The sequence below is a fragment of the Pseudopipra pipra genome, chromosome W (assembly GCF_036250125.1).
Source record: "Pseudopipra pipra isolate bDixPip1 chromosome W, bDixPip1.hap1, whole genome shotgun sequence".
Classification (NCBI taxonomy): Eukaryota; Metazoa; Chordata; class Aves; order Passeriformes; family Pipridae; genus Pseudopipra; species Pseudopipra pipra.
Genome location: NC_087580.1, coordinates 32,337,054 through 32,351,137, shown reverse-complemented (window position 1 = coordinate 32,351,137; position 14,084 = coordinate 32,337,054). Strand labels below are relative to the sequence as shown.

At 51.4% G+C, this 14,084-nt stretch overlaps 1 protein-coding gene and 1 pseudogene across 1 annotated transcript; one reads left to right on the top strand and one right to left on the bottom strand.

The window, feature by feature from the left end:
- Window positions 1-14,084, bottom strand: part of LOC135404975 (zinc finger protein 91-like) — a 193,377-nt pseudogene that overhangs the window by 91,159 nt on the left and 88,134 nt on the right.
- Window positions 8,238-9,427, top strand: LOC135404585 (zinc finger protein 239-like). Its single transcript, XM_064639320.1, has 2 exons — window positions 8,238-8,244; window positions 8,558-9,427. The coding sequence occupies exons 1-2, from the start codon at window positions 8,238-8,240 to the stop codon at window positions 9,424-9,426; spliced, it is 876 nt and encodes a 291-aa protein (XP_064495390.1). The 3' UTR covers window position 9,427.

The window sequence follows — 14,084 nt, the reverse complement described above, 5'->3', positions numbered from 1 at the left end:
GTGTTCTGGGGGGATGTGCTTCCTGAGAAGGGCCCCTGGAAATGGAGGAGGTGGAGCTGAAGCTGTGAGGAGCCCTGAGCCTGCAGCTGAAGGGCCCTGCCCAGCCCTGCCCTGCCCTGAGGGGTCACTCCTTCCACCCACCCCTTCTCCCCCAGCCCCGTGGCAGCTCCTTGGCCGGGCTGAGAGCTGACCCTGGCAGGCAGCAGAGTCCCTGCCCCAGCACACAGAGCCCTGGGGGCAGGACCCTGCTCTGCACCACAGCCCTGGGCACCCCTGGCTGCACCCCCACCTTCCCACCCCACAGCCAGCCCTGGCACAGGGAACCTTCTGGCCCTGGGCCTCTGAGGGGGCAGCAGCAAGTCCTGCTCTGCAGCAGCTTCTCCTGCTGCACCCCAGCAAATCCAGCAGAGCCATCCTGACAGCTCCTGCCACTGCTGCCATTTGGCAGCTGGGAGAGGCACTTGCAGGAACTCACCTGCACTGCTCTGCAGCCAGAGCCTGACCGTGGCAAAGGGCTGGCAAGGTTCCTGCCCTGAGCAGCTCTGCCCTGTCCTCCCACCCCAGGATCCCTTGAACCTCCTGCTCCCTTCTCCTCTCTGCCCTTGCTGCCTGCAGCTCCTGCCCTGCTCTGCCATATGGCCACTTCCCCTGCACTGCAGCAGCTGGCAGAGTCCTGCTGAAAGATCCTAGAAGCTGTGGGATGTGGCAGCTTTAGGAGATGCCTCCAGGAAGGCAAGTTGAACTTTCCTACAGCCAGAGAATTCTTCCTTCAAATCCTGGGAAGGTTTCTCCTGTAGTGAGAGCTCAGTCACCTCCCAGCCCAGGCTGCCTCTCATCTCTCTGCCTTCTCTCCTGTGCCCTGGGTGTTGCAGGCAGTGCCCTCAGCCCTGCTGGGCTGTGCAGAGGAGCTGCTCACCAGCAGAGCTGTCTCTTTGAAGCTCTTCTTGGTTGCCAGGAGCTCCCTGTGTGCCAGGAGCCTGGCCCAGCTCAGCAGCACAGCAACAGCCCCAGGCATTTCATGACCCTCAGGGGATGTTGATGTTGTTTACATGAGACTCAGTCCCTGAGAGGAAGTTCAAACAACTTCTCAAGAAGTCAAAATGAGATTGAAACACTGAAGTTTCTTGTAGTGCTAATGAATCTCACTGAGGGACACAACTGAGAACGTGTCCCCAGGTTCCAGTTAGAGCAGAAAACTGCAGACAGTGATGACAAGGATGGACAAGCAAGGGAAAGGTGGCTCTGATGCTGAATAAACCTTGACTTGTTTCCTTGATCCAGAGGACCAAGCCCTGACCCCCAGCCCCTGGGAAGGCAGATCCTGTCCCTGCCTCATTCCTCAGGGCTCTTCCTGGGGCACTGGGATGTGGGATGTGCAATGCCAAGGGCAGGACCATGGGGTGGCACCTGCCAGGCTGCTGAGCAGGGACAAGGAGGCCATGAGGCCCCAGGGCTGCAAGGGCCACTCCCCTCCTCCTGGCATCAGGGGCACAGACAGTTGCCCTGGCCAAAGGCCTGCAGAAGGTGGCTCTTTCAGGGCTTTCAGCTTCTCCCCCTCCCTGTCTCCTCTCCAGCCCAGGCTGTCCTACGGTGTCCATGCCCTGCCCCTTTCCCTGCAGGCTGTCGTCATCCCCCCGGCTGCCCCACCTGGCTGGCACCTTCCTGCACTGACATCTCTGTGTCCTCCCTGGCTCTTCCTGCACACACAAAGCCTTGGGCTCATCCAGACTCTATCTTTGTGACATATTGCACCACAACACTGACCTCAGAGGGAAATTTCTGACTTCTTGTCACCAGTCTAGGCCACCCCAGCTGCCCTTGGTGGCACTAGTTCTTTCTTAGGCTGTTTTCTGACAGAAAGAAAAGCTCCACCAGCTCTGACACCCCCCTTCCAGACCTCTCAGGCTACTCCTCTTCTGTCCTCAATCTTCACGCCACTGACCCCTGAGTCCTCAGCCTCTATATACGGGTCCTGTGCTTGAGGCCCCAAATTCCTTCCTGAGGGGTCTCTGGGACCTCTCCAAGGTTTTGGAGGATGACAATAGAGTGCTCTTGTACAAGTTGTTTCCTACAAGATTTCTGTTTGGGAAGAAGTAGACTGTTAACTTGAGATACTAATTTGCAATACACCGTGGAACCTTATTCAAAGTCCAGCTGGAAAATACCTTGTTGTTAAGAGTGTGAAATAAATCCTAAAGTGTCATCAAATATGTGATTTTCTCTTTATTCCCAATCACTAAATTAAGAAACATAACTCAGATGTGACCTCATTCTGTGCTCCAGTGAGATTAACATTAGAACAATATTGTCACTGTCTCCTTGTCTCTTGTGTTCCTCACTGGAAGGCACTTGGTGCACTCCTGGATATCCTGCTAATGAAGTAAAAAACTAACCCTTCTAAAGTTCCAGATTTTCCTCATCTGTTTGGACACAGTTGGACAAATTGGACCAAGTTATTACTTGAAAGCCATCTGCTGGATTTAGCATTAATTACTCCTTGTTTTGATCTGAGGGAAAAAAGCTCACACGACACAATCTCTGAATGCTCCTTTGATCTTATCCACAGTGTGTTCACAAAGACACATTGAAAGGCTTTTAGCTTTTGCTGCTACTCTCAGTTCCAGCATACAAAGAAATGTCTCTGTGAAATAACAGCAATCGCCTTTCCATGTTACTGAACTACATTCAATGTATCTAGTCTCAAACAAATACTCCATGTTTTCTCCTTGTTTTATTTCCAAGGGTATGGGTATGGGTATTTAGGTGACTGCCTTCACTGGTACAGCATAGAAACCATTCACATGGCTATAAATGAATATTATTCTCTTGACAAAACACCTTTTCCAAAGCCTCTGACAAAAAGAAAGAGAAAAAAAACCCAGGCAGAAAAAAGGAACCATAGGCACATTGCCTGTCACCCACCAAAAATAGTCTCCTCCCTAAAGATAATTCAGGCACACCCTTCAATATGGATCTCTCACTATCACCCCAATCTCTTTTTTAGTGGAAGTTTCTGTAAGGAAATTGAAGTGCATCACTGTCTCAGACAGCCAAGGATAAGATGACTGAGGGAATTCAGTTGCTCTCTTTAATTAATACAGGATTATTTCCCTTTCCTTTGGTGAAGCTAATAATATGATTGGTGGAATGTCAGTAACAACTAAATCATAAACTAATGCAGTAGCAAAGGGAAAACTTACTTTAGTTATGGAGTATTGCCAGCAGAAATCTTGAAAATCTTATGCATATTTAGACTGATAAAATACCACATGTACTTCCTGGGATACTGCAAGCTTTCTACAATCCTCGTGGCATGTCTTTACAGAGCAAGAGTGAACATTCTGAGATGATACCTTAATAAATGAGCTGCAGTTCTATTGTTTCTTGAATGTTAAGTACCACATCCTAAACACAGGAACACGTTCAAGGTCAATGTCCTATTTTAGACCTTGTAAGCAGCTGTGATATTGTGATAATCACACTTAAAACATTCCTCTAGAAAGAGTAAATTAGCCCTTTTCACTAGAAGGATTCTTATGATCGAAACCAAATCTGAAGGAGAACAAATTCAGATTTCTTTTTTTGTTTGTTGATGTTTTTTTTTTCAGCAATGCAAGAAATTGCTGTCCCTAACTGGGATGGCTTTTCTACCCAAGAATTAAAAAGGAAACCCCAAAGTTCACTTGATTCTGCACTTATATTACCTTTGGGATTTTGTTTGTTTTTTTTTTTTTTGAGGCCTCCCCTATTTAAAAATACCTTCCTTAAAATGCATTTATGCTTTCTGTAAGAACCAAACCATTCCAGCTGACATAGCATTCTATCACCAATACTGCAGGGAAATGTAATATCCCACTAAAGCAGAAGGGAAAGAAGACAACTGAGCATCAGCAGCTATTCCTAAGCAAGATTAGGGGTTTAGCTCCATCTAACTGAGGGATGAGATGTGTCCCTCAAAATGGGTCTCTTCCCACTCCCCCACCAGCCCTTCTACCCGACTGCAAGCTCAAAGTTCTAAAAACAGAAGAAGAAGAAGCTGGAGCGTCAATATTTCCCCAGTGCAAACCCCAATAATCTTTGCTGGGAGCTGACAGGAATTGCTGTTCCACTGCCCTGGGATATCCTGGCTTGAGGCGAGAGCGCAGCCCCGCCCAGAGCCCCCAACCCCTCTGAGAGCTTTTGTAGCGTCTGTTTGTCCATGTCCCTGTGGCAGAGGCTCCCCCGACATCTGCCCTGGAGCTGGTCCAGCTGCTGGACCAAACAAGGCATTGTCCAGCCTGCCTTCCCCCAGCCCCGACCGCCCCAGCCCATCTTCCATCGCTCTGCTTCCTTTTCCTGCCCCTGCTCCCCCTCCGCTCCCTTCCCTCTGGCATTTTTATTAGGAATGTTCTTGCTGTTCTCACTGCCCAAGCATAAGCTGATCCCCAGGGGAGCCTGTGGAATGTAACCCCTCAAGCACTAAATTCCTTCCCCTGTGCCAAAGACACGGGTTTGTTGTTGCTGCCCCTCCGGCCCAGCACCAGCTCCATCTCCTGCTCCTGCCCAGCGGCTTTGCAGAAATCCAGGGCTGGGTGTGGATTGAAGGCTGTGGCAAGGGACAGGATAAAGTTGCTTGGCTTCCACCCTTGGTGTCTCAGTGTTTGTGATCTTGGGAATCCTCACAAACCTGAAACAATGGCAGATTATCTGTTGTTGTAAGATTTTTGAAAAAAAAAGAACAAAGAAAAAAAGAAGAACTACAAAGAAAAAAAAAGAGAAAAAGGAAAGAAGAAAGAAAAAAGAAAGAAAAGAAAGAAATAAAAAAGAGAAAATAAAAGAAGACAGAAAAACTAAAACCCAACAAGTCGGGTCCTCCCCCACCGCAGGGAATACAACTCCCACAATGCCCCGCGCAGGTGGGGGCGTGGCGAAGGGCGGGCAGGGGCCGTGGCCGCGCGCTGATTGGCTGCGGGGCGGGTCTGTAAAGGCGGAGGGCGCGCGGAGCGAGCGCCATTTTGTCCTCGTGGTCGGGAGTGAGGAGGACTCGCCTGCGGCCGCTGCACTTCGCTGGGTGAGTTGGCGGGGGGGCGGCGAGAGCGGGGTCTGGGGATCCCCCCGGGGGCTGCGGGGAGCGCGGGTGTGGGTGGAAAGGCTGGAGGGCTCGGGAGGGTTTAGCGGGGGGGTTTGGGGGTTCCCGGGGACGTTTTGAGGGGTCCCTGAAGGGACTCAGGGGGGAGGTTGAAGGTCCCTTAAAGGTTTTGGGGGGCTCTGATGGGGGTTTCGTTTTCTGAGAAGATTTGGGGTGTCCCAGGTGGGCTTTTGGGCTCTCTGGGGAGGTTTGGGGTTCCTGGGAGGCTTTGCGGGGACCTTCGAGGCAGTTTGGGGGTCTCTAGGGGGTTTAAGGTGTCCCAGACGGTTTGGAGGGCCCGTGGGGGGGATTGGGGGTCCCTGAATGGGCTTGGGGAGTCTCAGGTGGGTTTTGTGGGTCACTGAGAGGGTTTAGAGGGTGCTGGGGAGGGATGAGGGGCCCTTGAGGAGGTTTCGATGGATCGAGGGGGGGATTTCTGGGGTTTTGAGGGGATTTTAGGGGGTCCCCTAAAGCCCAGCAGTGGGTTCAAGGGGTCCCCCAGCCCCCAGGGGAGGGGTCCTAGGGATGCCCTCCAAAATCCAGGGGGGGAGATGTACCACATCCGGGTAAGGGGATCCCAGTGCCCCCAGTATATCCCAGTGACCTCCCAGTTACCCTCAGTATGGCCCAGTAACCCCCTCAGTGACCATCCAGTGTGTCCCAGTGACCTCCCACTGCCCCCCAGTATGGCCCACTGATCCTGCAGTGAGCACCCAGTAACCCCCAGTATGGCCCAGTAACCTGCCAGTATCCCCCCCGTTGTCCGGGTATCCCCCGGTAACTCCCCAGTTCTCTGCCAATGCCCCCAGTGTGCCCCAGTTCCCCCCCAGGCCCTCCCAGTGCCCTCCCAGTGTCGCTCAGTAACCCCCCAGTCCTCCCAATGCTCCCTGGTTCCCCCCAGTGTGTCCCAGTATCCCCCAGTAATCACCCAGTGCCCCACAAAGCCCCCCAGCTGTCCCCAGATGCCCTTGGCCTTTCTATGGGAGGGGGAGCATTTTTGGGGTCAGAGGATCCAGAGAAGAGCAGCGAGGCTGGGGAAGGGAGTGGAGCACAAGTGGTGTGAGGAGAGGCTGAGGGAGCTGGGGGTGTTGAGGCTGGAGAAGAGGAGGCTCAGGGGAGACCTCCTGACTGTCTGCAAGTCCCTGCCAGGAGGTTGGAGCCAGGTGGGGGTGGGGCTGTTGTGCCAGGAAGCAGCAGTAGGACAAGAGGGCTGGGTCTTGAGCTGTGCCAGGGCAGGTTTAGGTTGGATATTAGGAAGCAATTTTTTGCTGAGAGAGTGATCAGGCCTTGGAATGGGCTGGGCAGGGAGGGGGTGGAGTCAGCGTCCCTGGAGGTGTTGAAGGTGAGAGTGGATGTGGCCTCAGTGCCATGGTCTGGGAAGCACGGCGGGGTTGGATCAAGGGTTGGACTTGATGATCTCAGAGGTCTTTTCCAACCCAGCTGATTCTGTGATTCTCTGATTGCCATTCCTATGGCAGCACATGCTTGAGGCTCTATCCCCAGGGTGATAGAGATGTCTGTCCATATCTATCTCCAAGGTTAGTCTGTAAATGTGTGGTGTTAGCAAAGCAGGCTGAGTTCTGGGCTGGTTGTAGAAGGAGAAAGAAGCCCAGAGGCCAGTGCAAGCAGGCAGCCCTCAGCTTGCACCTGATGTCCCCTCCCTGCAGGTTCCTGTCCTTGAGCCCAGGCCCTGAGGTGAGGCTGAGAAGTGGCGCGGAGGTGAGCCCAGAGCTGTCCCTGAGCTGAGGCTGAGAATAAGTGCAAGGCAGAGGTGCTGCTGAGGAAGGAGAGCCCTGTGGTGAGAAAGACCTGAAGCTGTGAATGCCCATCCCTGAGAAGGTGCTGTGTCCATCCCCTGTGTGCCAGGTGAGCTGGGGCTTTGCTGCAGAGCTGCGGGCGCTGATTTGAGCGTCTCCAAGTGCTGAGATGGTGGGCACCCAGGAACACAAACTGTGCCTGGCCACGGAGCCTGCAAGGAGGAGCAGAGACAGCGGTGTCAGTGTGGGGGTCCAGGTTGTCCCTGTGCCTTCCCCTGCAGGCCCTGTCTGTCCCTGCTGGGCCCCTGTCCATCCCCATCAGGTCCCTGCCCGTCCCCCCAGGCTGAGCTCCCCCCAGGAAGTGCCGTGGAGCTGAAGCTGCTGCCATCCCCCCCCTGCAGCCGCTGCCCCAGCCAAGGGAGCAGCAAAGGCAGGGCCAGGAGCAGAGGCAGCAGCAGGGGAGCCCTGGGGGGGCCGGGAAGGTCTTGTGTGGGTCAGGAAAGAGGCGCTGGGCACGAGGCCGGGGCTGTGCTGAGCAGGCCCAGCCCTCACATCCCCCCAGCCAACGCCTGTGGAGCTGTTTGGTTGCCTTGGGCACAGCCGGCCCTTGTGCAGGGCTGTGCCCTTGGGGGCTCTTGGGGGTGGGCAGGAGGTGTTTTTTGGGGGTGCCGGGCTGGGTTGGCAGCAGAGCCCCGGCGGTGGGTGGGGGGATGCGGGTCCCCCCCATGGTGGGGGTTGGTGTTGCTGGGTCAGGCCCTGCCGGCTCCATTGTCAGCCCGGTGCTGACAGGGGGGGACACAGCGGGTTTGGGACCCCCGGGAGTGCCGGGGGTGGGTGTGGAGCCCGGGAGCTGCCGAGTGTGGAGGGTGGAGCGGGGCGATGGCAGAGCTGGGGGACCCCCGGCAGCCTGGAGGGGGGAGCACAGAGAGGGAGGAGCCCCGGGAGCCTGAAAGGGGGGACGGAGAAGGGGAAGCCTGGACAGTGGGGACCCCTGGGATCCCCGGCACAACGAAGTGCAGAACCTGGAGAGGGGGAATGTCTGGGAACGCAGCACCCCGAAGGCGAGGGTCAGAGGAGAAGGAACCCTTAGGACCCCCAACACTCTCATCATTTCTAAGTGGGACCCCCAGCATCCCAGACAGGGGAGACCCTCCAAACCCCAGAGGGGAGAGACCAGAGAGGAGGAACTTTTGGGAGAGATTTTTTTGGCTAATCTTCATATTTTGGAGTATTTTTTAGCTGAATTTCAACTTTTTACAGTTTGAGGGGCTAAGGGTCTTCTTGCAATTTGTGAGGGATTTTTGTGTGAATCTCGGTGGTTTGGGTTTTTCTGGGCTGAATCTTGGTGTTTTGGAGGTTTTTATGGAGACAGGATGCCTGGTGAGTTCTAGAGATGGACTTGGGCAGGAGGAACCCCCAAGCCAACGTGCTCAGCCCTTGTTTTCCCCCCCAGATGGATTTCTCCTTCCCAAAGCTTGGGCGGATGGAGGAGGAGGCTGCAAGGAAGAGGAAGATGCCTTGGGCCCCCCAGGCAGGTGAGGAGGAAGTCAGTGTCCCTTTGGGCGGGTGTTGTGCTGGCTCTGTCAGCCGAGCATGGCCCCGGCTGCAGGACAACCCCGCTGGCGCCGCCGTCCTGCCGGGGCCGGAGTTGGGGGGATGTCCTTGGCCTTCCCTGTGGGCCGGAGGCAAATCCCCTCCCTGTCCTTCTTGCTTCCTGCCCCAGGCCCCGAGCTGAGGACGGAGAGCCCGGAGGACAAATCCCCCCGTGAGACCCTGGTGGGAGAGGCCGTTTTGAAGGGCTCCCCGGCGCAGGAAGGCAGTGGGGAGGAAAAGGGCCGGAGATCCCCCCACAGGAGGGGCTCCAAAGCCATCCCAGGGTGCTCTGAGGAGGAAAGAGCCAGCCTGTGCCGGGAAGGCAGCTGGAGCTTGAGGGGGAGCTCTGAGCTGGTGGTCCCTGAGCAGCCTCCCAGCAATGAGAAGCCCTTCAAGTGCTTGGAATGTGGGAAGAGCTTCAGGCAGAGCTCCCACCTCCTCACCCACCAGCACATCCACACTGGGGAACGGCCCTACATATGTGGGGAATGTGGGAAGAGCTTCAACTGCAGCTCCAGTCTCCACAAACACCAGCGTTTCCACACTGGGGAACGGCCCTACACATGTCAGGAGTGTGGGAAGAGCTTTAGGCAGAGCTCCGACCTCCTCAAGCACCAGCACATCCACACTGGGGAACAGCCCTACACGTGTGGGGAATGTGGGAAGAGCTTCAGGCAGAGCTCCACCCTCCGCACCCACCAGCACATCCACACCAGGGAACGGCCCTACAAGTGCTTGGAATGTGGGAAGAGGTGTCGGACCAGCTCAGATCTCCTAAGGCACCAGCGGACGCACACGGATGAGAGGCCCTTCCGCTGCACCAACTGTGGGAAGGGCTTCAAGCAGAACTCCCACCTTGTCACCCACCGGCGAATCCACACCGGGGAGAGGCCCTACAAGTGTGGGGAGTGTGGGAAGAGCTTCACTCAGAGCTCTAATGTGACCCAACACCAACGGACCCACCAGTAATGGAAGCCCTACCAGTGCCCTACCGGACACCAACAGACGCACTGATAAGAGAAGCCCTGTGAGTGCCCCGACTGCTGGAAGAGCTTCGGTCATAGGACTGACATTTTTCAGTGTGTGCACTCCAACATCAATTTATTCTTTTGAATATGTGTAAGTTTAACCTCATTTTAGTCTGAAAGCCAAATTCACCACTACCCCATTCCCTGATAACCGTGGACTGATTCTGACAAGTGAGGCAGAAATTACCCACTGCCCAGCAAAAACCAGTGGGGCCAGCCAGTGGTCTCTGCCCTGGCAGCCCTGTTTCCCCAGTCTCATCTCAAAATGACCAGTTACACTGAAGCAAAGAGCACTGGAACCAGTGCAACAAGCCCCGGTCTGACTTTCACACCTGCCCACGTGTCCTGTTTTCTGCTGCTCTACAGACTTCCTTCTTTAAAATACAATGGAAAAATGAACAGTTTTTGGGGTTGTTTTGGTTTGGGGCTCGGTTTTTTTTTTTCCCCCACTGTTCTCATTAACCTCATTTCAAATCTATTTCGGTGTTTGAAAATGAATTAAAATTTTGAATGATTTTTAATGTTAATGCCTTGACCAAACTATCAAAACGTGAAAAATAATAATAAAAAAAAAACCACTACGAAGCTGTCCATTATTGTGACAATCAAACACTCAGAAGTACGAACTTAAGCACAGTGAAAACCCCATAAGACCATTAAAATAATTTTAATATTTATATATTATTATATTTTTACTAAGCTTAACATAAGGAAATTTAATTCCTGACATCAGCTTTCCCCACCTCTCAAAAAGGTAATTTAGTTACATCTTAGTCACCCTTGAAAGGCTCTTTCCACTTGGGTTGGCCTCTGCCTTAGACACTCATGAGATCTGCCAAATCCAATTTAAGGGCAAATTTCCCCACCAGGTTCAACTGCATTGGTTTTACCAAAAACTTTGCAAGTAACCCCACAACTTTCATCTTAAACTCTTCTCTCAACGTTGTAAAATAATTATCAGTAAACAGACCTGATAATGTGTTATAATTAAGAACACGTTCTTGTTCTCAGAGTTGTTCATACACAAAAAAGATGCCACAGGAACGGCCAAAATATTAATAGCAACTTCTACACTTTGGAAATCTACATTTGGTTTTTAAAGATTTCACAGTGGTTGTTTCCTTAGGAATTAAGGCACATTTTACTAACAAGTTTCAATAAAGTTACAAAAACATCTTCCTCCACTAAGACACAGGCAGTCATCCTAACCTGAGGTAGGCACTGAAAAGCCCAATTTTTTTCTTAGCTGTCATGAGTCTTTCATTCCTTCTGTCACATCAATTAGGCATCAGCCCATTTTTCAAGCTGCTGTTATCTACCAGCTCCTGCTTTGGCTTCCAAGCCCAGTATTTTGGCCACGATAAAATCAGGGCCCTGGGCAGTCATGTCAGAATGACAAAGAGTACTGACCCTCCCTGCCAAGGGAGACAAACCATTCCCAACCTCGACCAAAGGTTCAGGGCAACAATTCTGAAACAAAATTTACAAAGTTTTTCTCTTCAGTTTTTTGCTGCAATTCTCTGTTGCTCAATTAAAAGACCACAGCAGTGAAAGACAAGGCCTGATGGCCAAACCCAGGGCTTCAGCCACTTGAGGTCTATTGAAACCTCCTGTTCCTCAGGTGGGAGACTGAAATCCAACACGTACAACACCCACGCATGAGACACCAACACACTGACCAAGTTTTCCAGAGTGAGATCTGAGGCTTCAACTTCAAAACTGAGGTGACCTCCCCTGGAAACAGAATTGCCTCCAACAGAGGGAGCTGAATGGGCAGAATGAGGCTGTGAACAAACCAAACCTCAAGGTCTGCGTCTCAAAGTCCATTAAAGCAAGGTTTTAGTCTCAAAGACACATCCCTGGTAACTTTGACACTGCAGGAAAGAGCAGACGTGGCCTTTCTGGCCAGCAAAGTCCATCATGAGTTCCTGTCAGAGACTGCACAGAACATGAGTGCCCTGGACAGCCCTAGTTCTGCTTTTACCACCATCAGATGTTCTGTAAGCACAGCAGTCAAAGCACAACTCATGTAGGTTTGGGTATTTTTAGCTAAGGCTGTTTGCCAGGTTTCTCACATTTAGAGAGGAATTCCCAGTAAGATGTGACTTTATTCACAGATGCACTCTTTTTTGGGTGTTATTTTGAAATAATAAACTGTATTGCATTAAGCAAAGTATGTCAACTTCAATAAAGCTCCTGGTGTTTTCAAGTATTTTCCCTCTTCTCTTAAAAAAATGGAAAATAAACATCAGTGCTTCAACTAAACATTATCTCCGCTAACCAGAGAGGGCAATACTGGATCTTTCAGGATCCACACATTTGGATGCTTTTGCAATTGGTGTTTGAAGCAACTTCTTTTGTAGACAACTGTTTCACTAAGTAAATTAAGGCTTTCACATTCACCCCCTTCCTTTAGGTAAGGATTATAAACCAGAAAAGGAGGGAAGAATTACTTGATGTGTAACTGAAAGCAGCAGCAGCAGCTGGAGAGAGGGAGAAAGGAGCTGAAAACCCAGAGTTGTCCTGAGAGCTGAGCCAGGACGGGATGCGGAGGAGGTGGCCGTGCCCTCTGCTGCTGCTGTTGCTGCTTCTATTCTGCTACTGAGCTGAGACAGAGCAGAAGAGCTTTGGTAAGACTGAACTGAAAGCTGCCTTCAATGTTCTAACCCAAGAGGAGTGAAGATCTACAAGGAAATTCCCCAAAGGCTTGGGCTCAGGGTTGAAATTTCCACAAAGTAAGAACAAAAATCCTAACTGCTATATTTAAATCTGCTGCCCTTGGAAAAATGGAGGACACTAACCAGTGCCACAAAAACCTGAAATGAAGGAACTGTGCCCTGAGAAGTGATAAAAAGACTCTTTTCTTCTTGGACTTTTATTGAAGAAGAGGAGAAATTTAATTTAATGTAAATATATATGTGGGTGTAAATAAACCTTTGTAAATATTTTCCCCTTCCCCCAATAACGAATGGTTGTGTTTTGTCTGAAAACTCTCCCCATGGGGTGAAAAAGATATCAAGTCCATACCATCACTAAACCCTCTCACAGGGGCAAACTGTGGGAGGGGGGCTTGAACTTAAAAATTAGATTTTGGGAGTTTCAAACCACCACAACCTCACACCAAGGGACCCACAGTAAGAGAAGCCCTTCGAGTTCCCCGACTGTGGGAAGAGCTTTGGCTGCTGCTCCAACTCCATCAGCCATCGGAGGCCCCCATTGGATGATCCACAGGGATCCACGTTGGGCACAGACCTGGTGACCCACGGTCCAGGTGATCCATGCTGGGCAGTGTATTGGGTTTTAGATGGCCATGTTTTGGTTCCTGGGGGGCTCCAGGGGTGGGTTCTGTGAGCAGCTGCCAGAAGCTTCTCCCGTGTCCAGCCCCTGTCCCGACCCCCCTGACAGTGAGGGTGACTCAGGGTCTTCTTAACTGATCCCTTGGGGCAGATTAGAGTTAGTTTATCTATATCTATGTCTATATTTATATCTATCTATATATGTAGGGTTTAGTTTAGAACAATTTTGTCTCCATGTAAAGTAGGTTTGGGGCAGTTTTGGCTCCTGTCTATAGTGATATAAAATCACAAAAATAGCACTTCCCCTCTCTGGCTCCAAACCCAGCCTGTCCCCTCCAAGGGTGGATGTTCCCCCCTCTGCCCCAGGCGGTTCCATTGCCCTTGGGCAGCAAAGCCCCCACTGCTTCTGCAACTGGAGAGTGTTGGAGCCATGGACCATTAACATTCCAGTCTCTCCCAGCTCTGCATCCCAAAAGTCAAGAGGGATCAATCTGTCACCTCAAAGTGGATCAACCCCACTGAAAAAAGCTCGATCTCACCCCAAAATTCCTGTTTCTTATTTTCCCGATGTAATTCCGGGGCTGCCGGTGCCACCCCTCAGCTTTCCACAGGCTGAGGCTTGGCCTTGCACTTTTGCCTTTGCTGGATTTCTTCATCAAATATTTCTCTCTCCCTGAAAACAAAAATATGGAAGGTTTTCGATAATCTGGACATCTTTAGACCATCTGGACAATTTACAGGTTGCAGTGTTGGAACGGAACATTTTCCACATTTAATCATTTGTTCCCATCCCTCCCAGGAGGGAGGACACTGAACTCTTCCACAGAAACAGAAAACTAGTAACAAAAATTCAGAGACTGCTGAAAATGAAAAATACCTTTTGCTCACAGGTGGCCCTTTCATGTCCTTCTCTTCTGCCTTCTTACAATCGATGTTATCTGTGGCAGCAGTTGCCTAGATGATGGCCAAAAAAAGCATTCAATTCATTTAGAATCATTCCAGACAACTGAATCACAACTGGGGATTTGAAACTGCCTCAGGGGAGCACATTTGGAGAAAAGGGTTCCTCAGTCACTTAGAAAATTTGGCTGAAACTGCTCGTTGTGGGCCTGAAACTCTTAAATAAATAATACCAACTCATCCTGCATCCTTCCCAGGGGAGTATTTTTATCCCCAGATTAAGATATTCTCCAGGGATTTTGTCTCTACACAAATCAATGTTCGCCTGGGAAAAGCACCAAGTATATGAGACAAGTAACTGTAAAAACAACCAACCCACCCACCCCCCACACAAAGAAAAGCC